The sequence below is a fragment of the Oncorhynchus gorbuscha genome, linkage group LG26, assembly GCF_021184085.1.
Source record: "Oncorhynchus gorbuscha isolate QuinsamMale2020 ecotype Even-year linkage group LG26, OgorEven_v1.0, whole genome shotgun sequence".
In the NCBI taxonomy this organism is placed as follows: Eukaryota; Metazoa; Chordata; class Actinopteri; order Salmoniformes; family Salmonidae; genus Oncorhynchus; species Oncorhynchus gorbuscha.
The window spans coordinates 10066337-10092649 of record NC_060198.1 but is presented as its reverse complement, the minus strand read 5'-3'; the positions used below and the strand labels follow the sequence as shown (position 1 = coordinate 10092649).

Genomic DNA, 26313 nt, shown 5'->3' with positions numbered 1-26313 from the left:
TATTTTTTTCATTAGTCCACCGTTGATACAGTCCCACAATGCTTTTTCATGTCAGCAGTCAAGTTTTCAAGATATTGGACTTTCAAGAAGAAAATGTGTCACCGGCCACATGGCGATGCAGGTTTTTTTCCCTTCAAGTTCAGGAGTCTTACATGTGCAGGGACTTCTGGGCCTTGGCAGCCTCCTCCTTGGAGCTGTATCGCACCACAGCGTTTCCCTGGGTCAGGAAGAGGTGGAATGTGATGAGGGGGCCGTGCTGCATGCACAGCGTCCGCAGGGTGGAGCCGTCTATCTGGGGGGTGAGGTTCCTCAGTACCAGCCAGCTACTGGTCCTGTTGGAGCTGTCTGTGCTCCAGGTGGTGCCCTCTGAGAGAAACAGAGAGGGGAACATGATCAGTCAATATTCAGGTCCTCACAAAATATAAATCAATCATTTTTGGTCAATAACTTGTCTTCTATTAATGACAACATATTTGTTTGTATGTACATACGTTGTCCATTGTCTATGCATGTTATTTTTTTTAAACAACATATTTGCATCGTCTCATGTAAGCACTTTTACACTTGTACTACTACCACCTCAGTGTGACCTTAAGACTCATGCCAAAATAAGGTCACACACAGTTTAGGCTCTCTTTGAAGCCATGACAACAGTCCTTTAAGTCTTCTCTTGTAAGCCACAAGACTTCAGTATGACAAGGGCCTCTAACCACACAGCGGGGTGTGTAATTGCTCCACCTTACTACAGCGAGTGACAAGGAGAGGAGCTCAAAACAAAACACGGGGGAGAATCACACTCTACAACAACCACACCTAGGAACAATACATGCTTGTGGTGTCCTACGCTATGCTTCTTTAGGCAAATGTGTCAAAAACATGTTAGGGTAGGATGTTGACACAGCACAAAGTAAGGTCAGCTCAAATCCACAGTCAATGGTTTTCAATCGATCTCAAAACGACTGATTTTCCTCTACTAGGTATATTACCAGGTTTAAGTCTTTCCAGTCTTGTTACAGAGGAAGTCCGCCGATCTATATTTCAGGCTGAGGAGTTGTACTGTGGCATCTCACCTGAGGTGTACGAGCTGCTCCAGCCTTGGGCCAGGCCCAGGGAGTTTCCCCCCCAGGTGGATGAGGGCTTGGCTGGGTTGGTGAGGCCGGGAGGTGGCCTTGAAGGGGCTGTGTTGTTACGGGGCCCCTGGGGGACCTTCCACAGCTCGTGGGATAGAGAGGCCTGGGAGGGGTGGGAGATGGGCCCCGGGGACCAGGTGGACTTCATGTCAGATAGCTTACCTGAGAGAGCGAGAGAGAGAAGAGGGGAACCTATGAGATCCTGTTGTAGAGATGGAGACCCTCTATGAAGCCTATGTTCTATAACAGATTCTTCGAAATCTAACTTTGGGCAGATGCAAAGTTTTAAAAATATGCCCCCTATTAACAGTTGTTCATCAACAAGAAACCTTAATCTTGACTTCATGGGTTTATATGAGTCATAATGGAGAACGCATTGAGGACTACAGGAAACATGAATGTAAAAAGAGAATGCAGATCACTCAGACATTTAAAGGGGGACATTTTTCAAGTATTCATAGCAATTGTCAGTGGGTTGCTTAACGGCAACAAAAATGTCACGTCAACACATACTTATTCATAGGGGTCTAGGGCCACAACATTCAAAGCATTTCTTGATTCAAACACTCAAACTTTTCATTCCACGAGGAATACAATGCAATCCCATCGTGGAGCACTTGATACACCGGCACTGGGTAGTTGGTAGTAGGATTAAATTAGGCAAAGGAAGGATCTATCTACCGTAACACTCAACACACACAGACCACACACAAACAATAGGATAAAGGTGTGTTGCTATGGTGGTAATTAGGGGAGGGGGGGGGGGTCAAGCTTGAGGACCATGGGTCAGCATGTCCTGTACCTGCACTCTCCTCATCCGGGGAGGACAGACTGAAAGAGCTAGTGTAGCAGCCACTGACTGGCCAGTCCGTGGAGGGGGGCAGAGCACCGTTCTGAGGCGGTGAAGGAGGGGAGGAGCCTAGCCGTGGTGGCCCATTGTTATGGACAGAGGGGGTGGTGGGGAAAGAAACATGTACAACTTGATTTAAAGAACGTGTATAAATACAACAGGGCCTGTGCTACTGGATGACACGGTCACAACAAGTGAGGTAGTACTGTAACCCCTTCAGTGCCATGGAAAGGAATAGGATATAAGCTTAAAGTTGTCAATATAGTAACACAAGTCAACACCTGTTTGAGAATCAACAGCAGTTGTTAATGAGCATATACAGTCTGTGTATCTTAAAGCCAACTAACTACAGACCCCGTCTCTCTGATTGACCCCCTCACCTCCGCTGCGGTCCCGGAGCAGGTAGCGGTTGACGTCCTGGATGTTGGTGTTGATGGTGGGGCCGCTGGGAACGCTTCCTGGGGTCATGTTGGGGTCGTTCTCAGGGTCAATGTTCTGCAGGCCCTTCCAGGGCACGCCTGGACAGAACTCTGAGGAGACAACATGGAGGACAAATGGTTATTTATCCTTTAAACTCAACTGATGTTGTGGGGAACAATTTAAAATCAGATTTTTTCACTTTCTAAATCTTTTTCTCTCTAAAATCAAAACAGTTTAGAAGAGTTTAAATCTCACGTGTGAAATAACGTTTGATCTGATTGAAATGTCAGTCTTCTCTACCAACCTGGGGGCCAGTTGATATTCGTTCCATTGGTGATCTGATCCTTGGGGCTCTTTCCTGGTCCCTGGCCCCAGCTGTCAGGGGGAACCAGGGGGGGAGGTGGGAGACTCAGACCCACCCATCATACTGTATGGGCTGTAGGAGTCATCCATGTGGGGGGGCTTTCCGCGGGGGGGCCCAGGTTAGAAGCAGCAGATATGGCACCTAGGACAATTAAGGAACTCATTAATTCATTCGACAGACATATAAAATGCATACAGTACCAGTCAAAAGTTTGGACACATCAATAGGTGTGCCTTATTCATTTGCGCTCTTAATGCGTTTCAGCCAATCAGTTGTGTTGTGACAAAGTAGGGGTGGTATACAGAAGGAAGACCCAGAGTTAACTCTGCTGCAAAGGATAAGTTCATTAGTTACCAGCCTCAGAAATTACAGTCCACCGAGGCACTACATCGCAGTGCTAGCTGTGCCACTAGAGATCCTGGTTCGAGTCCAGGCTCTGTCGCAGACGGCCACGTCCGGAAGACCCATGGGGCGGCACACAATTGGCCCAGCGTCATCTGGGTCAGGGGAGGGTTTGGCTGGCCGGGAAGTCCTTGTCCTATAACAACTCCTGTGGCGGGCCAGAGCATGCACGCTGACACGGTCGCCAGGTGTACGTTTTTTCCCCCAACACATTGGTGCGGCTGGCCTCCGGGTTAAGCGGGCATTGTGTCAAGAAGCAGTGCGGCATGGCTGGGTCTTGTTTCGGAGGACGCACAGCTCTCGACCTTCGCCTCTCCCGAGTCCGTACGGGAGTTGCAGCGATAGGACAAGACTAAGCTACCAATTGGATACCAAGAAATAGCGGAGGAATAGGGACAAAAAAAAATTACATTAAAATTGTAGCCCAAATAAATGCGTCAAAGTTCAAGTAACAGACATCAACTGTTCAGAGGAGACTGTGTGAATCAGGACTTCATGGTCGAAGTGCTGCAAAGAAACCACTACTAAAGGAAATCAATCAGAAGAAGACTTGCTTGGACGAAGAAACACGAGCAATGGTCATTAGACCGGTGGAAATGTGTCCTTTGGTCTGTTGAGTCCAAATTTTAGATTTTTGGTTCCAACCACTGTCTTTGTGAGTCGCAGATTAGCTGAACGGATGATCTCCGCAAGTGTGGTTCTCACCGTGAAGCATGGAGGTGGTGGTGTGATGGTGCTTTGCTGGCGACACTGATTTATTTAGAATTCAATCACACTTAACCAGCATGGCTACCACCGTATTCTGCGGCGATACACCATCCCACCTGGTTTGCCCTTAGTGAGGCTATCACTTGTTTTTCAACAGGACAAATCAAAATCAAACTTTGTCACATGCGCCAAATACAACAATTATGTCAAGAAAGAGTTAAGATTTCTATCCCCCCAAACAGTAACAGAACGGCTATATACAGGGTGTACTGGTACTGAGTCAATGTGCAGGGTTACAGGTTCGTCGAGGCAGTTTGTACATGTAGGTAAGGGTGAATTGACTAATAATAATAATAAACACAAGCAACAGTGTACTAAACAAATGGGGGGGGGGGGGGGTCAATGTAAATAGTCTGATGGCCATGGTATAATTGTTCGGTAGTCCTATAGCTTTGGGGTAGAAGCTGTTTAAGGAGCCTTTTGGACCTAGACTTGGCGCTCCAGTAACGATTGCAGAGAAAACAGTCTGACTAGGGTGGCTGGAATCTGACAATTTTGGGGGCTTTCCTCTGACATTGTCTAATATATTGGTCCTGGATTAGAGGTCGGCCGATTAATTAGGCCGATTTTCAAGTTTTCATAACAATCGGTAATCAGCATTTTTGGACACCGATCATGGCCGATTACATTGCACTCCACAAGGAGACTGCGTGGCAGGCTGACTACCTGTTATGAGAGTGCTGTAAGGAGCCAAGTTAAGGTGCTAGCTAGCAATAAACGTATCTTATAAAAAACAATCACTCTTAACTTCTTCGATATAGGGGGCGCTCTTAATTTTTGGATAAAAAAATGTTCCCGTTTTAAACAAGATATTTTGTCACGAAAAGATGCTCGACTATGCATATAATTGACAGCTTTGGAAAGAAAACACTGATGTTTCCAAATCTGCAAAGATATCATCTGTGAGTGCCACAGAACTGATGCTACATGCAAAACCAAGATGAAATTTCAAACAGGAAATGCCCCAGATTTTGAATGCGCTTTGTTCCAATGTCTCCTTATATGGCTGTGAATGCTCAAGGAATGAGCCTACACTTTCTGTCGTTTCCCCAAGGTGTCTGCAGCATTGTGACATATTTGTAGGCATATCATTGGAAGATTGACCATAAGAGACTACATTAACAGGTGCCCCGCTTGGTGTCCTCCGTTGCAATTATTGCGCAATCTCCAGCTGCGTGTATTTTACCATGTGGTTCAGAAGAGAAACCAAACTGCCACGAATGACTTATCATCGAATAGATATGTGAAAAACACCTTGAGGATTGATTCTAAACAATGTTTGCCATGTTTCTGTCGATTTTATGGAGTTAATTTGGAAAAATGTTCGGCATTGTAATGACTGAATTTTCGGGGTTTTTTCTTAGCCAAACGTGATGAACAAAACGGAGCGATTTCTCCTACACAAATAATCTTTTTGGAAAAACTGAACATTTGCTATCTAACTGAGAGTCTCCTCATTGAAAACATCTGAAGTTCTTCAAAGGTAAATTATTTTATTTGAATGCTTTTCTTGTTTTTGTGAAAATGTTGTCTGCTGAATGCTAGGCATAATGCTATGCTAGCTATCAATACTCTTACACAAATGCTTGTGTAGCTATGGTTGAAAAGCATATTTTGAAAATCTGCAACAGAGTCAGGGTATATGCAGCTGTTTGAGCCACCTGGCTCGTTGCAAACTGAAGACCATTTCTTCCTAACAAAGACAGACAACTTCGCCAAACAGGGGATGATTTAACAAAAGCGCATTTGCGAAGAAAGCACAATCGTTGTGCGAATGTACCTAATCATAAACAATGCTTTTCTTAAAATCAATACACAGAAGTATATACACTGCTCAAAAAAATAAAGGGAACACTTAAACAACACAATGTAACTCCAAGTCAATCACACTTCTGTGAAATCAAACTGTCCACTTAGGAAGCAACACTGCTGGACAATACATTTCACATGCTGTTGTGCAAATGGAATAGACAACAGGTGGAAATTATAGGCAATTAGCAAGACACCGCCAATAAAGGAGTGGTTCTTCAGGTGATGACCACAGACCACTTCAGTTCCTATGCATCCTGGCTGATGTTTTGGTCACTTTTGAATGCTGGCGGTGCTTTCACTCTAGTGGTAGCATGAGTGAGTCTACAACCCACACAAGTGGCTCAGGTAGTGCAGCTCATCCAGGATGGGACATCAATGCGAGCTGTGGCAAGAAGGTTTGCTGTGTCTGTCAGCATAATGTCCAGAGCATGGAGGCGCTACCAGGAGACAGGCCAGGACATCAGGAGACGTGGAGGAGGCCGTAAGAGGGCAACAACCCAGCAGCAGGACCGCTACCTCCGCCTTTGTGCAAGGAGGAGCACTGCCAGAGCCCTGCAAAATGACCTCCAGCAGGCCACAAATGTGCATGTTTCTGACCGTTTGAGCAGACACAGACTCCATGAGGGTGGTAGAGGGCCCGACGTCCACAGGTTGGGGATGTGCTTACAGCCCAACACCGTGCAGGACGTTTGGCAGTTGCCAGAGAACATCAAGATTGGCAAATTCGCCACTGGCGCCCTGTGCTCTTCACAGATGAAAGCAGGTTCACACTGAGCACATGACAGAATCTGGAGATGCTGTGGAGAACGTTCTGCTGCCTGCAACATCCTCCAGCGTGACCGGTTTGGCGGTGGGTCAGTCATGGTGTGGGGTGGCATTTCTTTGCGGGGCCGCACAGCCCTCTACGTGCTCGCCAGAGGGAGCCTGACTGCCATTAGGTACTGAGGTGAGATCCTCAGACCCCTTGTGAGATCATATGCTGGTGCAGTTGGCCCTGGGTTCCTCCTAATGCAAGACAATGCTAGACCTCATGTGGCTGGAGTGTGTCAGCAGTTCCTGCAAGAGGAAGGCATTGATGCTATGGATTGGCCCGCCTATTCCCCAGACCTGAATCCAATTGAGCACATTTGGGACATCATGAGATCCCACAGGAGACCATCCACTACCTCATCAGGAGCATGCCCAGGCGTTGTAGGGAGGTCTGAGCCTCATTTTGACTTGTTTTTAGGACATTACATTAAAGTTGGACCAGCCTGTAGTGTGGTTTTCCATTTTAATTTTGAGTGTGACTCCAAATCCAGACCTCCATGGGTTGATAAATTTGATTTCCATTGATAATTTGTGATTTTGTTGTCAGCACATTCAACTATGTAAAGAAAAGTATTTAATAAGAATATTAAATTCATTCAGATCTTGGTTGTGTTATTTTAGTGTTCACTTTATTTTTTTGAGCAGTGTATATTTTTAAACCTGCATATTTAGTTGAAAGAAATTCATGTTATCAGGCAATATTAAACTAGGGAAATTGTGTCACTTCTCTTGCGTTCATCGCACGCAGAGTCAGGGTATATGCAACAGTGTGGGCCGCCTGGCTCGTTGCGAACTAATTTGCCAGAATCTTACGGAATTATGACATAACATTGAAGGTTGTGCAATGTAACAGCAATGTTTAGACTTATGGATGCCACCTGAAAGAAAAAACGTTTTCGAAATTAGTTTTCAGATTTGACCATATTAATGACCCATGGCTCGTATTTCTGTGTTTTATTATATTATAATTAAGTCTATGATTTGATAGAGCAGTCTGATTGAGCGATGGTAGGCAGCAGCAGGCTAGTAAGCATTCATTCAAACAGCACTTTCCTGCGTTTGCCAGCAGCTCTTCGCAATGCTTCAAGCATTGCGCTGTTAATGACTTCAAGCCCATCAACTCCTGAGATTAGGCTCGCAATACTAAAGTACCTATTAGAACATCCAATAGTGAAAGGTATATGAAATACAAATGGTATAGAGAGACATAGTCCTGTAATAACTACAACCTAAAATTTCTTACTTGGGAATATTGAACTCATGTTAAAAGGAACCACCAGCGTTCTCATGTTCTGAGCAAGGAACTTAAAACCTCTTTAAGGTTACCCCTTACTTTTTCGATCATTCTGTTAAAAATCACGCAACATTTCAGCGTCCTGCTACTCATGCCAGGAATATAGTATATACATATGATTAGTATGTGTGGATAGAAAACACTGACGTTTCTAAAACTGGTTAAATCACGGCTGTGACTATAACAGAGCGTGTGTTTAATCGAAAAGCGCAAGAAAAACTGATCACCGAAAACTGGGAAAAATATCCATGCGCCACTTGCATGTATGGTCTATGGGAAAGCAAATTACATGGGGCTGAGATTGCAAGTCCTACAGCTTCCACACGATGTCGCCAGTCTTGTCAATTGCCTGGGCTTTGTTTCTTGGTCAAACGAGTAAGAGAGAGCCCATTCCTTCCGGTCTCCGACAGGATGTTTGAGGAGAAATGTCCGACCAAGATTTGAAGACGTGGAGCTATCACCCAGTGATCAATTTGATAGATTATTAACGTTTGTAATCCAACTTTAGGTATTAGTAAAAGTCTTTTGAAGTGTTTTGTGAAAGTTCATCGTCGACTTTTTTAATTTAAAAAAATGACGTTGAGTTTTAAAACTGTTTTTTTCCTGGATCACACACTTTTCATAAGATCGATATTTAGGGTATATATGGACAGATTTAATCGAAAAAAAAGACCCAATAGTGATGTTTATGGGACATCTAGGAGTGCCAACAAAGAAGCCTGTCAAAGGTAATGAATGTTTTATATTTTATTTGTGCGTTTTGTGTAGCGCCGGCTATGCTAATTATTTTGTTTACGTCCCCTTCAGGTATTTCGGGGTGTTGCATGCTATCAGATAATAGCTTCTCATGCTTTCGCCGAAAAGCATTTTAAAAATCTAAAATAAAAAAGAATAATAATTGGTCTACCTCTATCCTGTATGGCAGGAAGCTTGGCCCCAGTTATGTACTGCGCCATACACACTATCCTCTAACGCCTTATGGTCAGATGCCGAGCAGTTGCCATACCAGGCAGTAAACGCAACCGGTCAGAATGCTCTCGATGCAGCTGTAAAACTAAGGATCTGGGGACCCATGCCAAATCTTGAGGGGGAAAATGTGTCCATCAGGAAGTCCAGGATCCAGTTGCAGAGGGAGGTGTTTAGTCCCAGGGTCCTTAGCTTAGTGATGAGCTTTGTGGGCACCATGGTGTTGAACGCTGAGCTGTAGTCAATTAACAGCACACTCCCATAGGTGTTCCTTTAGTCCAGGTGGGAAAGGGCAGTGTGGAGTGCAATTGAGATTGCGTCATCTGTGGATCAGTTGGGCGGTATGTAAATTGGAGTGGGTCTAGGGTATCCGGGAGGATGCTGTTGATGTGAGCCATGACCAGACTTTCAAAGCACTTCATGGCTAACAACGTGAGTGCTACGGGGCGGTAATTATTTAGGCAGGTTACCTTCACTTCCATGGGCACAGGGACTATGGTGGTCTGCTTGAAACATGTAGGTTTTACAGACTGTCAGGGAGAGGTTGAAAATGGCAGTGAACTTGCCAGTTGGTCCACGCATGTTTTGAGTACGCGTCCTGGTAATCCGTCTGGCTCCTCGTTTGTGAAAATGACCTGTTTAAAGGTCTTGCTCACATCAATACCGAGAGTGTTATCACACAGTCATCCAGAACAGCCGGTGCTCTCATGCATACTTCAGTGTTACTTCCCTCAAAGCGAGCATAAGTAGGCATTTAGCTCATCAGTTGCCTGTAATCCATGGCTTCTGGTTGGGATGTACGTACGGTCAACTGTGGGGACGACGTCGTCAATGCACTTATTGATAAAGCCGATGACTGAGGTGGTGTACTCCTCAATGCCATTGGATGAATCCCGGAACGTATTCCAGTCGGTGCTAGCAAAACAGTCCTATAGCGTAGCATCAGCGTCATCTGACCACTTCCGTATTGAGCGAGTCACTGGTACTTCCTGCTTTAGTTTTTGTTTGTAAACCGAAGGATAGAATTATGGTCAGATTTGCCAAATGGGAGGGCGGGGTAGAGCTTTGTATCCATCTCTGTGTGTGGAGTAAAGGTGGTAGTTTTTCCACCTCTGGTTGCACGTGACATTTAAGTTTGCCTGCATTAATGTCCCCGGCCACAAGGAGCGCCGCTTCTGGATGAGCATTTTCTTGTTTGCTTATCATCTTATACAGTTGGTTGAGAGCGGTCTTAGTGCCAGCTTCGTTTTGTGGTGTTAAATAGACGGCTAGGAATAATATAGATGAGAACTCTTGGTAGATAGTGCTGGGAGTCTGGAGTAAACTTTGAACATTGTTATAGAAACATTATTTACACAAGAGACATGAGGTATGCCCATAATAAAGCTTAGGAGGGGCTGAGTACAGGGAAAACAATCACATGTGACAGTACTGATAAGGGGAGAAACCGTTGAAGGCTCATATCATAGCTTCTTGTCCTGCCGGTGCATGCAAAATCCCGCCAGCTCTATATTATCCATGTCGTCGTTCAGCCACGACTCAATGAAACATTCGTTTTTACTGTCCCGTTGGTAGGATAATCTTGATCGTAGGTCATTGATTTTATTTTCCAATGATTGCACGTTGGCCAATAGAACGGGATGGCAGTGGGGGTTTGCTCACTCGCTTATGAATTCTCAGAAGGCTGCCGGAACTCGTCCCCCCTTTTCTCAGGCTTTTCTTCGTGCAAATGACAGGGATTTGGGCCTGCTGCCGAGAAAGCAGTATATCCTTTGCAACGGACATGTTAAAGAATACAGCTGTTATGATGTCCAGAAGTTATTTTTCAGTCATAAGAGCAGCAACATTATGTACAAAATAGGTAAGTTAAATGCAAAAAAAAACCCAGATCAAAATAGCACAGTTGTTTAGGAGCACGTAAAACCATCCCCCCGGCATCATTCTACCTACTACAATGACAACACACCTCCAGGCTGTGTAAGGGCTATTTGACCAAGGAGGAGAAGGATGCAGTGCTGCATCAGATGACCTGACCTCAACTCAATTGAGATGGTTTGGGATGAGTTGGACCGCAGAGTGAAGGAAAAGCAGCCAACAAGTGCTCAGCATATGTGGGAACTCCTTCAAGACTGTTGGAAAAGCATTCCAGGTGAAGCTGGTTGAGAGAATGCCAAGCATGTGCAAAGTTGTCATCAAGACAAAGGGTGGGTACTCTCAACAATCTCATATATATTGATTTGTAACACTTTGCTGCTATATGATTCCATGTGTTATTTCATAGTTTGTCTTCACAATAATTCTACAATGTAGAAAAGAGTAAAAATAAAGAAAAACCCTTGAATGAGTAGGTGTGTCCATACTTTTGACTGGTAATGTATATAGATGTCTCAATCATAAAGGCTTAAAAACATGGCAAAGTAAGAGTGGTTGCCAGTGTTGCTCTTAGTGGAGTATGGAGGGCAAAACACTTAACACTGGGTCGCAAGGATACATCCAGATGAATATCAACTTGAGACATCACTTGAGAAATAGAAATGGATTTAAAAAGTAATTTTAAATGTCAGACACTAAAGAGAAACCATTGATTTCATACTGAATACTTCCAGTTGAGATTTCCCACACCGTTTCATCACTGAGATATGTGGAAACATACAAAAGCCTTCCGAGTAATAACAACCCCTGTTTACTGGTACAAGTTGATTACTATAAGGGCAGAACAGCAGCTTGTTGCTCGCGACACAGTGGGAGAGGTTAGGGGAGGTGGTGTTTGTGGCTCACACGTTCAATTTCTAGTGTTAACGTGTCTGTTGTGAATGCAAAACTGTGTGAAAGAAACCCAGAGAATGTCTGTTGGCTGGTGAGAGAGTTGGTGTGAAATACGTTAATGTTATTCAGAGCGAGTCAAATAAGTCACTATGTTGGGGAAGAAAATCAACTAAGTGAGCAGAAAACCCCATTTTTCTACCGAGATGAGTAATAGATTGATTTCTTGTTTGACAGCGTGTATATGTTTATTTATTGCCCCCACCCCCCGAGGGAACAACAGAATTTAAACGAGACTTCAAAGTTCCTAACGTTCCTCCTACCGTGCTTATTGAGGTTGGGCTCCATGTGGGAGGAGTTTCCAGAGAGGCTGTCCATGGAGTTGGAGTGGGTCCACTGGGACAGACGGGACTGGGGCTGGGGAGGCTCCTTCATGGACAGGCCCCCCACCTCCATGCAGTTTACATTCATGTTTGGATTGAGTCCAGCTAAGAGAGAGAAAACATCTAACATTGAATACACAGCTCAACACAAACCAGATAGATAAGACATTGCAGGGACTTCTACTGACGTATTTAAGGCTTACTAGTTATACAAACAGCTTGTTTGTGAGAGATGTAGAGAGAGCGTAGGGGCTGAAGGAGTGCGTGTGTGAGTGACAGTGTGAGTGCTGGACTCACAGAGGGGGTAGGGGCTGTAGGAGTTGGGAGAAGACTGCGGCTCTTTGGTGTGCAGGTCGGAGAGGCCCGGTGCCTGGGGGTGGCCTGGGAACGAGTCCAGGGCTGATTTGCCTTGGCCGGGGTGCAGGCCGGAGTGAGAGCCGGGGGGCTGCTGCTTCATTAGCAGGGCCTGGTACAGCTGACGCTGGTGCTGTTGGATCTGCTGCTGCATGTTATTGATTGTACGTGCAACCTGGAGGGGGGGATTGAGAAAGAAACAGAACAGGAGAAAGAGGGGGACAAAGGAGAGAGAAAGAGTGAGGGCATAAGGTTACAATGACCAAGACCAACAGACCGTGGCATGACTCCTACAATCAGCACCTCATCAACAGTCACTTATATGCTGGCGGTTCCCAAACTAGGGGTCTATGAAAATGGATAACACTGAATTGATGCTATAGTTAGCAATCAAGAGGAAACTGACTGAAAGACTCACTCTCCACTTTATTCTCTCCAAATGGACGTTAGCTTTGAGGGCCGAGGTGCATTGACTTTTGTCAGGGGATGCTATACACGAGGACATATTGTTCTGTCTCACGATTCCCGAGCATGAAACAGCACAGGTGATGTTCAGCGTGGCTATATTGACGAAAAACGGATTCCACTCTAGTTATGAATGAGTCTCCCTCTACCATATGGACGCATTGTATGATACACCCACTGAGTTATAATAGGTACACCGAAAGCAACTGGCAGCAAGAGTGCAGAACTCCGATAAGCAGCAGGTAACTTCGACTGAACTACATCGCACACGCCTGTTCCCAAACTTTTGCGGCTATATGGGATCAGAGCATGACAATGTTCCATTTCAAACCGAGGCTTGGTGGTTATCGAGGGGGAGTGTGGGAAAGATTTTTTTTTTTAATTTAGAGAAATTGTCATTGGCAATGGATGTTACATTTTTTAATTTTTTTTTAAACAGACTTAGCTGAAAATTAAACATGTCTCCTTGCCTATGTAACAGACATATTTGGGAAACTGAAAGCAACCATGCAGGGCAAATAGGGAAAAAAAGGATACAGATGAGTGACCAAATCAGCGAAATCCGTTTGTGATCCTGGATCAGTTGATGGGTCGGTAAGTGAAATGGAACAGCTGACCGAGCTGCGATGTCAAATCAAAGTTTGTTTGTCACGTGCGCTGAATACAATGCTTACTTAAAGGCTCTAGCCAACAGCACAAAAAAGGTATTAGTTGAACAATAGGTAGGTAAAGAAATAAAACAGTAAAAAGACAAGCTATATACAGTAGCGAGGCTACATACAGACACCGGTTAGTCAGGCTGATTGAGGTAGTATGTACCTGTAGATCTGGTTAAAGTGACTATGCATTATTGATGAACAGAGAGTAGCAGCAGCGTAAAAAGACGGGTTGGGGGGCACACATCCAGGTAGCCATTTACCTAGTCAGGAGACTTATGGCTTGGGGGTAAAAACTGTTGAAAACCTTTTGGTCATAGACTTGGCACTCCAGTACCGCTTGCCATGCGGTAAGTAGAGAGAACAGTCTATGACTGGGGTGGCTGGGGTCTTTGACAACTTTTAGGGCCTTCCTCTGACACCGCCTGGTGTAGAGGTCCTGGATGGCAGGCAAGCTTAGCCCCGGTGATGTACTGGGCCGTACTCACTACCCTCTGTAGTGCTGCTGCTCCAGTTTCAACTACCTGTCCCAGACCTGCTGTTTTCAACACTCTAGAGAAAGCAGGAATGGTAGAGATACTCTTAATGATCAGCTCTGAAAAGCCAACTGACATTTACTCCTGAGGTGCTGACTTGCTGCACCCTCGACATCTACTGATTATTATTATTTATGAACATCTCTACCCGGCACAGCCAGAAGAGGACTGGCCACCCCTCATAGCCTGGTTCCTCTGGGTTTCTTCCTAGGTTTTGACCTTTCTAGGGAGTTTTTCCTAGCCACCGTACTTCTACACCTGCATTGCTTGCTGTTTGGGGTTTTAGGCTGAGTTTCTGTACAGCACTTTGAGATGTCAGCTGATGTACGAAGGGCTTTATAAATACATTTGATTTGATTTGTAGTGCCTTGCGGTCAGAGGCTGAGCAATTGCCATTACCAGGCAGTGACGCTGTCGATGTTGCAGCTGTAGAACCTTTTTAGGATCTCAGGACCCATGCCAAATCTTTTTAGTTTCCTGAAGGGGAATAGGTTTTGTCATGCCCTCTTCACAACTGTCTTGGTGTGTTTGGACCATGATAGATGGTTGGAACCTGAAGCGCTCAACCTGCTCCACTACAGCCCCGTCGATGAGAATGAGGGTGTGCTTGGTCCTCCTTTTCCTGTCGTCCACAATCATCTCTTTTGTCTTGATCACGTCGAGGGATGTTATTCTGGCACCACCCGGCCAGGTCTCTGACCTCCTCCCTATAGGCTGTCTCGTCGTTGTCGGTGATCAGGCCTTAATGATGGTGTAGGAGTCGTGCCTGGCCATGCAGTCGATGTGACCGTATGTTGCAGACAACGCATTCACGGGTCACTATTGAGGAGTTTCGGTTCCTGACTCAAAAAGGAATACCGTGTCGTCTCCCTCCAAGAATTAAAACTCATAGTACGCCGATTCAGTGCGTTCGTCTGCACTAAAAACAAATATCGATCCAGGTTGGATGTGACAGGAGAGATGAGGTGCGCACTGCGGACCACACCCCTCGACTTTGAGAAGCGCAGACGCGACATGCATCAAGCACACCTCATTAGTGGTGGTGACATCATTTATCTTATGTCAGACTCACTTGTAATTGACTCATAGCCCCACATTAAAAGTATGTGATGGTGAGTTGAGAATACAAAACAGAAACTGTCAGAATGTTTTGCAATTGACTGCCATGGCCCCAATTTAGTGTCTTCAGATTATTTTACAGAAGTTCTCAATTTGCAAGAAAAAAGAAGAAAAGGATCCAACCACACAAGCAAACAACTTCTGTAACCACTTCTCCATACATTCCAGAGAAATAGCAAGTTTGAGCAACTGGAGGTGCTTTTGACAAACACATTTCCCCTGACTCACACGCAACTAAGTCAGCATATCCGGTCGAGTTCAACACTAATCGTAAACAATACATTTTATAGCACATATCTACGGTATTATAGATTCTTTAAATCGTCATTTCTAACTTTGTCAATGATCAAAAACTGTGCACGCGGATTATTTTTGCAGATGTTGTAGCTTAGACCCGATTTTGATATTATCTTTGGTGTTTGAGTTGTGCCTGCCATTGGTTGAGACACCATGCTCTTCAACACAGGGTGGATGTTCTGAAATGGGAATACATTTTAAAATGTCAACTTTCAAAATGGTAGCAGGTCCACACATCAGAATGTTGACTTGAATGGGATATATCAGTTGTTTTACATTATACTTTAAGTCTTCCACAGGAAACAGAGATAAATGTCTGTTCTATTATTTGTTTTATGTTGACATTCAATGGTGGGTGGACCAGCGGCCATCTTTGTCAGAGCAATTGGAAGTAAACATTTCAATTCAAATGTCAATGATATACCAGCTAAATTACACCGGTTTGAAGGGTTATATGTCCATTCTGTTTCTAGGATTGAAATGACACACCTCGATTTCAAGAGCATGCCATCTCAATCGATTGCGAGCACAAAAAAAAAGACTCAGATGACGTCATATCGTGTCTAAGCTACAACATATGCCCGAAATGCAAAAACAAAAACGCAAATTTTTAAAAAATATATAAAATCAATCGAGGTTGAGGTTATAGATAAACAACATTAAAGGATGTAATTTTTTTATACTTGACATTTTCTCTTGAAATTATAAAATAGTTTGTAAGCTTTTAAATGATATCACGCTCAACAGTATCTTTTCCAGTGATGAAGACACGGATGGATGTAGGTAGGGTATGCAAAATGGGTCAACTTTGAGCACCTCCATCTTCTCACTTTCTGACAACATGTACCATGGGCAAATATGTATGGAAAGTTTAGTTCAAAATCAAAAAGTGAATGTAATCAAATGGAATGACCCAGAGGGCCACACAGTGATGAGAATGTATAGGGGTTGAAACAGGGGCCTCTTACTTGCTGCTCTTGTTGTCTGATGGGGCCCGAGACGTTGCGCTGAGCTTGCATCATCTGCTGCTGGATTTGTAAACGCTGGTACGCCTAGAAACAGAGAAAGAGAGAAAGAGAGACGGAAAGAGTCAATGCAAGAGAGCGAAAGGCAGAGGGAGACGAAGAGAAAGAGAGAAAGGGTCATCACCTTATCCAAAAGACTCTGGGGTACCCCTGAGGGTGTCCATAAACAATACAATAAGAATAGCCCATCCTGTCTGGTTCAGTTAGAAAGAACCCTGTTTCTAATGCAGACAGGCCCATCCTGTCTGGTTTGGTGAGTATGAACCCTGTTTCTAATGCAGACAGGCCCATCCTGTCTGGTTCAATTAGAACGAACCCTGATTCTAATGCAGGCAGGCCCATCCTGCCTGGTTCTGGGAGTACGAACCCTGTTTCTAATGCAGACAGGCTCATCCTGTCTGGTTCAGGGAGTACGAACCCCGTTTCTAATGCAGACAGGTTCATCCTGCCTGATTCTGGGAGTACGAACCCTGTTTCTAATGCAGACAGGCTCATCCTGCCTGGTTCTGGGAGTACGAACCCTGTTTCTAATGCAGACAGGTTTATCCTGCCTGGTTCTGGGAGTACGAACCCTGTTTCTAATGCAGACAGGTTAATCCTGCCTGGTTCTGGGAGTACGAACCCTGTTTCTAATGCAGACAGGTTCATCCTGCCTGGTTCTGGGAGTACGAACCCTGTTTCTAATGCAGACAGGTTCATCCTGCCTGGTTCTGGGAGTACGAACCCTGTTTCTAATGCAGACAGGTTCATCCTGCCTGGTTCTGGGAGTACCAACCCTGTTTAATGCAGACAGGCTCATCCTGTCTGGTTTGGTGAGTATGAACCCTGTTTCTAATGCAGACAGGCCCATCCTGTCTGGTTCAATTAGAACGAACCCTGTTTCTAATGCAGGCAGGTTCATCCTGCCTGGTTCTGGGAGTACGAACCCTGTTTCTAATGCAGACAGGCCCATCCTGTCAGGGTTCGTACTCACCGAACCAGTTTCTAATGCAGACAGGCCCATCCTGTCTGTTTCAATTAGAACAAACCCTGTTTCTAATGCAGGCAGGCCCATCCTGCCTGGTTCTGGGAGTACGAACCCTGTTTCTAATGCAGACAGGCTCATCCGGTCTGGTTCAGTTAGAACGAACCCTGTTTCTAATGCAGACAGGCCCATCCGGTCTGGTTCAGTTAGAACGAACCCTGTTTCTAATGCAGACAGGCTCATCCTGCCTGGTTCTGGGAGTACGAACCCTGTTTCTAATGCAGACAGGCTCATCCGGTCTGGTTCAGTTAGAACAAACCCTGTTTCTAATGCAGACAGGCCCATCCGGTCTGGTTCAGTTAGAACGAACCCTGTTTCTAAGGCAGACTGGGGCCTTTGGCTTGTACTCACCATTTGCAGTTGCTGAAGTTGGTACAACAGGGTCATTTGTTGAGGGTTTATTGGTGAGGTTAAAAGTGCAGGGTTCAGACCAATGTTTTTTGCGGCAAACTGCAAGAGCTGTGCTTGAACCTGGAGGGAGGACAAGGAGACAGATGAGAGTTGTTCAGAACATCTCAAAATATCTTAAAACAACAGAGTAAAGCAGTCATGGAGAGAGCCTGGGGCTGGGGGACAGAAAACGTGGTGTGTGTGAACGGAGAGAAACTTGGCTGAGGCATAGTGTGTGTGTGTGTGTGTGTGTGTGTGTGTGTGTGTGTGTGTGTGTGTGTGTGTGTGTGTGTGTGTGTGTGTGTGTGTGTGTGTGTGTGTGTGTGTGTGTGTGTGTGTGTGTGTGTGTGTATACCTGAGGGGTGAGAAACTGAGGCACTTGAGCGCGTAGATTAGGCTGGGAGGAGCCGAGAGGCGGCACTGACGGCTGAGGAGGCGGCTGCTGCATGGCCCGGGATAGTGCTGCTCCACTACTGCCCAACATTCCAATCTGCATCTAGACACACACACAAACACGAGAGGAAATGACTAAATGTCAATAAGAGTTGACATGGCAATCACTCAATCCACTCATTCTCTCTAGACAGTCGATGAATAGGATGTCCCTCACAATACACAACTCTGGCTCACACAGTCTCAGAGAAACCACAAATAAAGACAAGCTATTTCTCCACCACTTCCCAAATCATCCAGGGTCCATTTGAAAGAAAATAGTTGAAAACCTAAGGTCTACCGCATTGAACCACAGACCAATACTGGAGAAACTGGCACATTTGGAATGCATTCAGTTGGATTAAATGGTGATTGTGATTAAATGATAGTGCAAAAAATGCCCCCAGCAATATGCCAATAAAGGAAAATGGGACTTATGATTGGGTTTATGATTGTGATTATGATTGTGATTATGATTGGGATTATGATTGGGATTGAATTATGTTCAGTGTCAGACAAGAAGTTGTTCAATTCAATACTGTTATGACAGAGTTACAGTGCTTTGTTGGGCTTTCAAGGACTCTTATGTTCTATTAAAGGACTCGTATTTCTACGGCAGCTCCTTTCTGTAGAGTTGATGATCCAAAAACTATGCCATTTCAATGGGCTCCGCAGGCAAGGTTACGGACGTAACGACCCTCGAGAGAATGGTGGAGAGCTGAATGGAATTCTCAACTACGTTCAAAGTGTTTTCCATTTAGTGTCGCATATCGAGGCCCCTCTATTCTCCAGCTCCTGGCAATGGGTTCATGGAGTGTGTGTTGTGAGAGATTGTAATGTAAGCACGTGTGTGTGTGGTTGTGTATGTGCTACTGTATACTTATCTACACTCAATGTGTTTGTGGTTATGTATACATCTATTTGTGTGTGTGTCACAGACGGGACCTGAACCAACGTCTTAACCGTTAGCCATAATAGGGCCGAGGGTGACACTATTCGCAGGAAGGGCTACCTCATTACGAGACTGAGGTACAGCGCATGCGTTTCACCCCCCCCCCCTCACCTGTCTGTTGTTCAAGTTCTGCATGTTGAGCCCCGGGGAGCCCAGGGCCAGCCCAGGCTGAAGGTTGTTAATCAGGGGGAGCTTCAGGCTAACGGGAGAAGGCAGAAACGGTGAGGAGGGGACGTCGTCTGACAGACCACCGTCCTGGAGCCAGGGAGGAGGGGAGACAAGATCAATCATTTCAGTTAAATCAATCACTTTTGTTTGTGTATGGCACGCTTTACAAAGGACACTCAACTTCTCATAATCCCAATCGCGGTAATAAGAAAAGGTGGGACTGAAACAAGACCCCTGTATTTTCACCATTCATAGGCACGTGCGTTTGTGGTTTAATCCTTTGTCAATGGACATGTCTTTCACTAGCCGTCTTTCTATTGGACATGACGGCTGTCGATTCCCGATACAATGCTAGTGGCATTCATATAGTACCTTGTCTAGGAATGGGCTGCGGTCCGAGGAGGGGTCTTTGGAGAGGGCCTGGGGACGGCAACCCAACGGCTTGTTCATCCCGTTGTTGTAGTCAGACATGCCCATGCCTCGCTTGTCCAGTTCAGTCTTCTTCTCCAACAAAGCGCCTTGGGAGAGAGGTCAGATAAATATGGAATGTGAATACACAGCAACAAGCAGAAACACACGTAGATGTGCGCCCACACACACACACAGGGAAAACCTACTCATGGCCTGGTCCAGGTTCATGTCGTTGCTCTTCAGAGCCTCCTCGGCAGGATCCCTCTGTAACACAATGGCAACACGAGACACCCAGTCAGTGACAACTTCAACTATACAATACACTGACTACATGCTTGATACATTTAAATGTGTGGATTCTGAAACCATTTGAAATCATTTCAAATACTTCGTATCTGTGCTTGACTGAAATTGCTGTGCTTGACTGAAAAGGACAAAATAATTATCCCAAAACCTTACACCCTCCCCCCCGGCACTCCAGGAGGCTGGAGCAAAAGTAGTTGAAATATATCAAATAGTATTTGAACCCAGGTCTAATTCTGCCATTGCAAAACTATTCACATTCATACCGGGAAGCCCATGTCCGTGAGCTGCTTGATGAGACGGTTCATGATCCAGGCTTCGTCTGGCTGGTTGCCCATCTTGCCCTTGGGCGGGCCCTTCTTGGGCGGCTGGCCCCACGAGTTACAGGAGGTGCTGCTCTCCTGGGAGGCGGGGCTGTTCCACATGTCTCCGGCATCAGCATCCCATTGGCCAGAAGACATGCCCATCTCCTCCTCCCTCCCGCCTCCCCAGCCATCTTGCATAGATTTGGGGGCTGGAAGAGGAGCAGTGCAGGGTAAATGTCCTGGATATGAATACCAAGTAAAAGTGATTTAGTAAGTGCCTTGTTGTAATATAGCTGGTTCATTGAAATCTGACTGTAGTGCCCAAACAGTAGTATCAAGCTAACCTTAGTATCTGTGTTTCTGCTGTACCAGTATACTGCAGTCAAGTCTAACCGTAGCACATAGACAAGCAAACATTTCACTGTACCATGTGACTAATACACTTTGATTTGACTTTTGAATGCTTGCAAAGATCAAGGGCAACCCCTTTGCGTGCAATTGGAATGCAACCACTTGGTGCCAGTATTGTCACACAAGTCCCTCCTTTTCTTGTCTGCCTTCTAGTATAAAAATTCATGCAATAGCAGAAATAGCAGTGACAGTGTTCTTCAAGACATCTAGAAAAGCAAATCTTTAACAGAAGCTTTCAGGTGCTTACAAACACAATAGAGTATTTTTTATTTACTGATGAGTGAGTGTTGACCATGTTTGTACACCATGGCGTGTGGGCCTAACCTGGCTTGCAGGGTGCAGGTCCAGAGGGTCCGTTGTTGCCCCTCCTGTAGGGTCCATTGGGCTCATGCCCCCCATCGCCCCAGCCTCCAGGAACACCGGGGGGTTTGCCCCAGGCAGAGGTGCCGTTGTCCACTGCAGGAGAGGGGCCAGCGGGTTCCCCCCATGCCATTTCTGGCTTGGGCTGCTGGACACTGGGCAGCTCCCCCCAGCCTGGGAGAAGAGAGGGAAGGACATATTTATAAATGTATGCTTTAAAGCGATGTGTGCATCACTTTATTGCAAGTATATTCACTTACAAGACCAGCAAACAGTGATCAACAGACATATTGTTAGCAGTTGCAGTCTGGCAGTCTAGTTTTACTGCCAGCCAACTGGTTCCATTACTGATGAAAATGGAACCATAAAACTACTGAGGAACAGTGTGTGCTAGCTTCCATTCATTCACTTGCACTACACCCCGTTCTACTCTCAATCCTCAGGCTTTTCCTCCTTGTAAAACAGTGAGCCAAGTTTTTACATGTTAATCAGGGGCAGTATGGCTGTGTACCAAATGGCACCCTATTCCCTATATAGTGCATTACTTTTGACCAAGGCCCTTTGGGCTCTGGCCAAAAGTAGTGCACTATATAGGGAATAGGGTGCCATTTTGGACGTAAGCATAGGTTGATGCGGTGCCATGATGCTGCTATATATAGTCAGAGTGCTTTCAGCCTACGACACCAGAGTCCGGCCAAGAGAGAGGGCGAGAGGAGGCAGAGGAGGAGGAGGACGGCCGTGACTGTTTAACTCCTGGCCCAGCTCCCAGACCCTCTTGTCTGAGCTGGCTGAGTCCACCGAGGAGCACTGTGAGCAGGCAGACCAGAGCAGTGTGTGCCAAGCCTGGCTGATCAGTCTCTGGTTACTGGGGTTGTACACAGAGATAAACAGCAGGGGGCACTGGTCTCACTCTCATCCATAACCTTTCAGCGAGAACAGTGCCACAGTCAGCTTTCACTGAAGCGTTTGTCTTTGCAGTGGGGTGCCTTGACAAGCCATGGCACTGTGCATGTTCTAGAATGCTGAGCGATTAGTGCTTTTTAAGGTCGGTTCGGTTTCTACACATTTTCAATTCCAATAATTTAACATTAAATGCACTATGCATTATGTGGGTTGAATGCTGCAACATAGAATAAAACAATTAATAAAAGTCCCATGATGGTATTGACAGCCCATTAACTGCTTATGAACCTTCATTCACATGACTTTACTCAAATATTTCACTTGTGTTAATTAAATGGGTTTTATTTGATGACAATTATTTCATTCCAAATGATCATCTCATCTCTATAGAGCTGCTGTCTATACTGTCTGACAAACCCACTATTTTAGTAGTTCTTCAAAGTAAATGAAGGTGTACTATAATGACTGCTGAATAGCAGCTATCACTTAGATCACACATTTTCAGGTAGAGAGACCTTGCTATGCAACTCTCTCTTGAGCACACATTCTTCGGTCTCTTATGTAGCAGGTGTAAAAGAAACAGACAGGACCAGTAGGCACATAATGGATTATGGTCATTGTAGGTAATTACCAAACTCCCTAACACGTCGCACAGTTCGGGTGTCATCCGTTTGATATCTAAAGAAACTGTGCAATGTGCACATTGAGCTCACAGAAAACCCCCAAACAAAATGGAATTTAAACAATTGAACCATGTCGCTCAATTTGTTGTTTAAAAAAAACGACGAAATGCACCAATATTCAATGACAAAATATATACTTGAACGTTGGATATTTCCTCAGACACAAGTCTCTCACTTGTAGTCCTTTCCAGTATAGGTGAATCACAGGGCTAATACCACAATACATTACAGCGGTGCAGAATAACCTGTTTTACAGACATTTCAGAAAAGTGAGTGGGGTCAGTTTCTTACCTGGGTTGGCCATAGGTGGTCTGCCCTGGGGTCCACTGCCCTGGTGCGGGGCGGCGGTGTTGGGGGATCCATTGTTGTTGCCGTGGTGCTGGCTGTGTGGCGGGGGCTGTCCGTGGTGCGGGTGGTGGTGGTTCATGTGGTGGTGATTGTTGTTGCTAGGGGGGACGGAGGAGTGGTTGTGGCTGTTGACGGCCATGTTTCCGTTGTTCTTAATGGTCGGCGGCTGGGTGGGGGTGTTGCCTTGGTTACCGTTACCTCCAGTGGGGTTGTTGCGGTCCCACATATTCACGGTCTTGTTGTAGGCGCTGGGGTCTCCCCATGTGGACGTGCCGTCATCGATCTCCATCTTGCGGCGGATGGAGGGAGGAGAGGGTTCCTCCCAGCCGGTGGGCTCCATCGCTGGGTCGGGTTTGGCTCCGGAGCTCCCCGGGCCCCAGCCGGGGTTGGAACTCTGCCTTACAGATGCAGGGCCGCCCCAGGACCCCATGCTGCCTCCTCCTGTTCCAACACCTCCACTATTTCCGTTGGGGTTTTCCTGGGGCTTGGCGCCCCATCCTGGTGCTGGGCCGTTGGGGCTTTCCTGGGGCTTGGCGCCCCATCCTGGTGCCGGGCCGTTGGGGCTTTCCTGGGGCTTGGAGCCCCATCCTGGTGCCGGGCCGTTGGGGCTTTCCTGGGGCTTGGAGCCCCATCCTGGTGCCGGGCCGTTGGAGCTTTCCTGGGGCTTGGAGCCCCATCCTGGTGCCGGGCCGTTGGGGCTTTCCTGGGGCTTGGAGCCCCATCCTGGTGCCGGGCCATTGGGGCTTTCCTGGGGCTTGGAGCCCCATCCTGGTGCCGGGCCGTTGGGGCTTTCCTGGGGCTTGGAGCCCCATCCTGGTGCCGGGCCGTTGGGGCTTTCCTGGGGCTTGGAGCCCCATCCTGGTGCTGGGCCGTTGGGATGCTGGGTCTCCACCCAACCACCACCTCCAACAGCAGGGGCAGGCTTCGACGCCCAGCCGCCCCCATTTCCTCCTCCACCTCCTCTGGGGCTGTCCTTCCACCCTCCTCCTCGTCCATTTCCTCCTTCTCCTTCCCACATGTGGCTGGAGGATCCATTCTTCTTCACCTCGGCCGGTTCTCTCCACTCTCCTCCATTGGAGCCGTTGGAGCCATTGGAGCCACGGCTGCCACTTCCGTGGCCAGAGCCCCAGCCGTGGGAGGACTTGGGACCCTCTCCCCAGCTCTGGGACTGGTTCTGCTGGGTCTTGGTTGGCCCTTCGTCCCAGGTAGGGGAGGACTTCCCCTCAGGGACGCCCCAGGATTGAACTCCACTCTTGGGGCCATTGTTTGTGGTGTTGTGGCCTTGGGCCATGGGCTCCCCCCAACCACTGACGGAACCGTTGGGGGCCTTGTTGACAGGCTGCTCCCCCCAGCCTGAGGGTGGAGGGCCTCCCCAGCCTGAGGGGCCCTCGCTCTTACCTCCGGAACCCCCTGAGCCTGGCCTCTGAGATGGTCCCAGGTTGGGGTTGGCTCCCCCGTTCCGGGGGTCAGGTGGGGATCCTGAAGAGGGGCTGCTGGAGCCCTTCCAAGTGTCCCCTCCAGCACCACCCCTCATCTCGCTGGTCTTCCTCTCGTTGGCGGCACGCTGCTCCTCCATCTCCCAGGAGGTGTGCTGGCGGACGGGTGTCTGGCCCCAGCCTGTGTTGCAGAGCACCCGGGGGTCCAGGTCCTGCCGAGGCAGGGGAGGGGGGCCTCCGTCCTCGCTGCCGGTCCTGTCCCTGCGGTGGGAGCGCCCCTCGCTGCCGCCGCTTCCGCTACCCTCACTAGTCGGGGCCGGGGTTGGCTGGCCCCAGGAGCTTACCTGCTGGTCCTGGGCCGGGCCATCTGAGGAATCCCAGCCTCCTTTGGCCTCGCCTCCATCGCTGGAGGGCTTCCCCCAGCCTCCTTCTCCACCGCCACTCCCGCCGCCTCCGCTGCCAGAGTGGCCCCAGCCGGACATGCCTCCAGAGGGTGCCGAGTCCCAGCCTGAGTTTTTGGAGTCAGCGGAAGTCTTGGTGTCTCCGTTGCCCCAGACGGAGCTCCTTGCGTCTCCGTTGAGCTGGGAGGACTCTGTAGGAGACTGGCCTCCCCAGCCGGGCAGGCCATGGATGGGGCTGAGTGGCTGCTTAGTGTGGTGGCTGTTTTGTCCGTCAGTGTTAAGGTTGGGATGTTCCATGCTGCTGAAAGATACATTCTTATTGGAGGACGGGGCGTCAGGGCTCATCATGCCTCCCCAGGTGCTGCTGCTGTTCTCGTCCCCTACCAGGCTACCGTTGCCCAGGCTGCCGTTGGGAGGTAGTGAGGCGGGGTTGGGGCCACCTCCAGCCCCCTCTTGCCCCAGCACGGGCCAGGCCGAGGGGTTGGCGTTGGGGTTCAGGTTCAGGCTAAAACTGGGCTGGGAGTTCCAGCCGGATGCTCCTCCACCCCGACCCATGTTGGGTCCTAGACCATCGGGTTTTGCTCCCTCAGTGGGGCCCATGGTGATGGGGCCTGATCCGGTGCCCCAGCCCCTGCTGCCGATGGCTCCAACTCCCTGGCCACCGCCAGGCTGCATCATGTTGGTGACGTTAGCTTTGAGAGAGGGGTAGTGGGCCTGCTGGCTAGTAGCCCCCGCGGCTATGCTCATGTTGCTGCTGGTCTCTGGGTTCGTACAGTCAGCAGCTGTGGCACATTCTGAAGGATTCGCTGGTCGGCTGTCGCTGCTGCGACTGATGGAGGGCCAGGCCTCGGTGTCGCTCCCGTCGATGATCACTTGATCCCAGCTACTACTGGTGGTGCTGCTGCTGCTGTCAGTGGCTGGTGGTAAGGCTCCCCAGTGGGGATTCTCATACTGGGCACCAGGACCACTCTGAAAGGGCAGGTCTGGAGGAGAAAGAGAGAAAGTTGTATATAAATATTTTATATGTGTGAGTGAGAGAATACCATGTAATAAACTCCCTCAGCTCCTAGAAGAAGTCATTGTACTGTCTCCCCTTGGTTGGTTAAACTGTTACCATCCGACATGGCAGCAGTCAGAGGAGAGCGACGGTCACGCTCTCCTGGTCTGTTCTCCAGTCAGATGCCTGCCTTAATCAGAATGTACAGCAGACCATGCCCCATATCCTATTAGCTATGGCAAATCCATATATTCCTGCTTTGGGGCAGTCAGATGTGGAGTGGCTGGGTGAGTGATAGGAGCCCTCCCTCTCATACTCACTCCCCCTAACCCTCCTTCCGTCCTACTCTCCCTCTATGTGAGTGGGTGAAATGGA

General features: G+C 47.4%; 1 protein-coding gene across 1 annotated transcript in view; it reads right to left on the bottom strand.

Moving 5' to 3' along the window:
- LOC124016060 (trinucleotide repeat-containing gene 6C protein-like) overlaps positions 1–26313 on the bottom strand; it is a 67900-nt gene that overhangs the window by 7509 nt on the left and 34078 nt on the right. The window contains 18 exon segments of the mRNA XM_046331582.1: positions 153–366; positions 1071–1292; positions 1933–2049; positions 2361–2510; positions 2705–2790; positions 2792–2859; positions 2862–2905; positions 11903–12067; positions 12260–12491; positions 16358–16441; positions 17790–17909; positions 18184–18324; positions 19324–19467; positions 19753–19898; positions 19998–20055; positions 20361–20608; positions 21135–21344; positions 23048–25924. Coding sequence (XP_046187538.1) covers positions 153–366; positions 1071–1292; positions 1933–2049; positions 2361–2510; positions 2705–2790; positions 2792–2859; positions 2862–2905; positions 11903–12067; positions 12260–12491; positions 16358–16441; positions 17790–17909; positions 18184–18324; positions 19324–19467; positions 19753–19898; positions 19998–20055; positions 20361–20608; positions 21135–21344; positions 23048–25924 — 5326 coding nt within the window.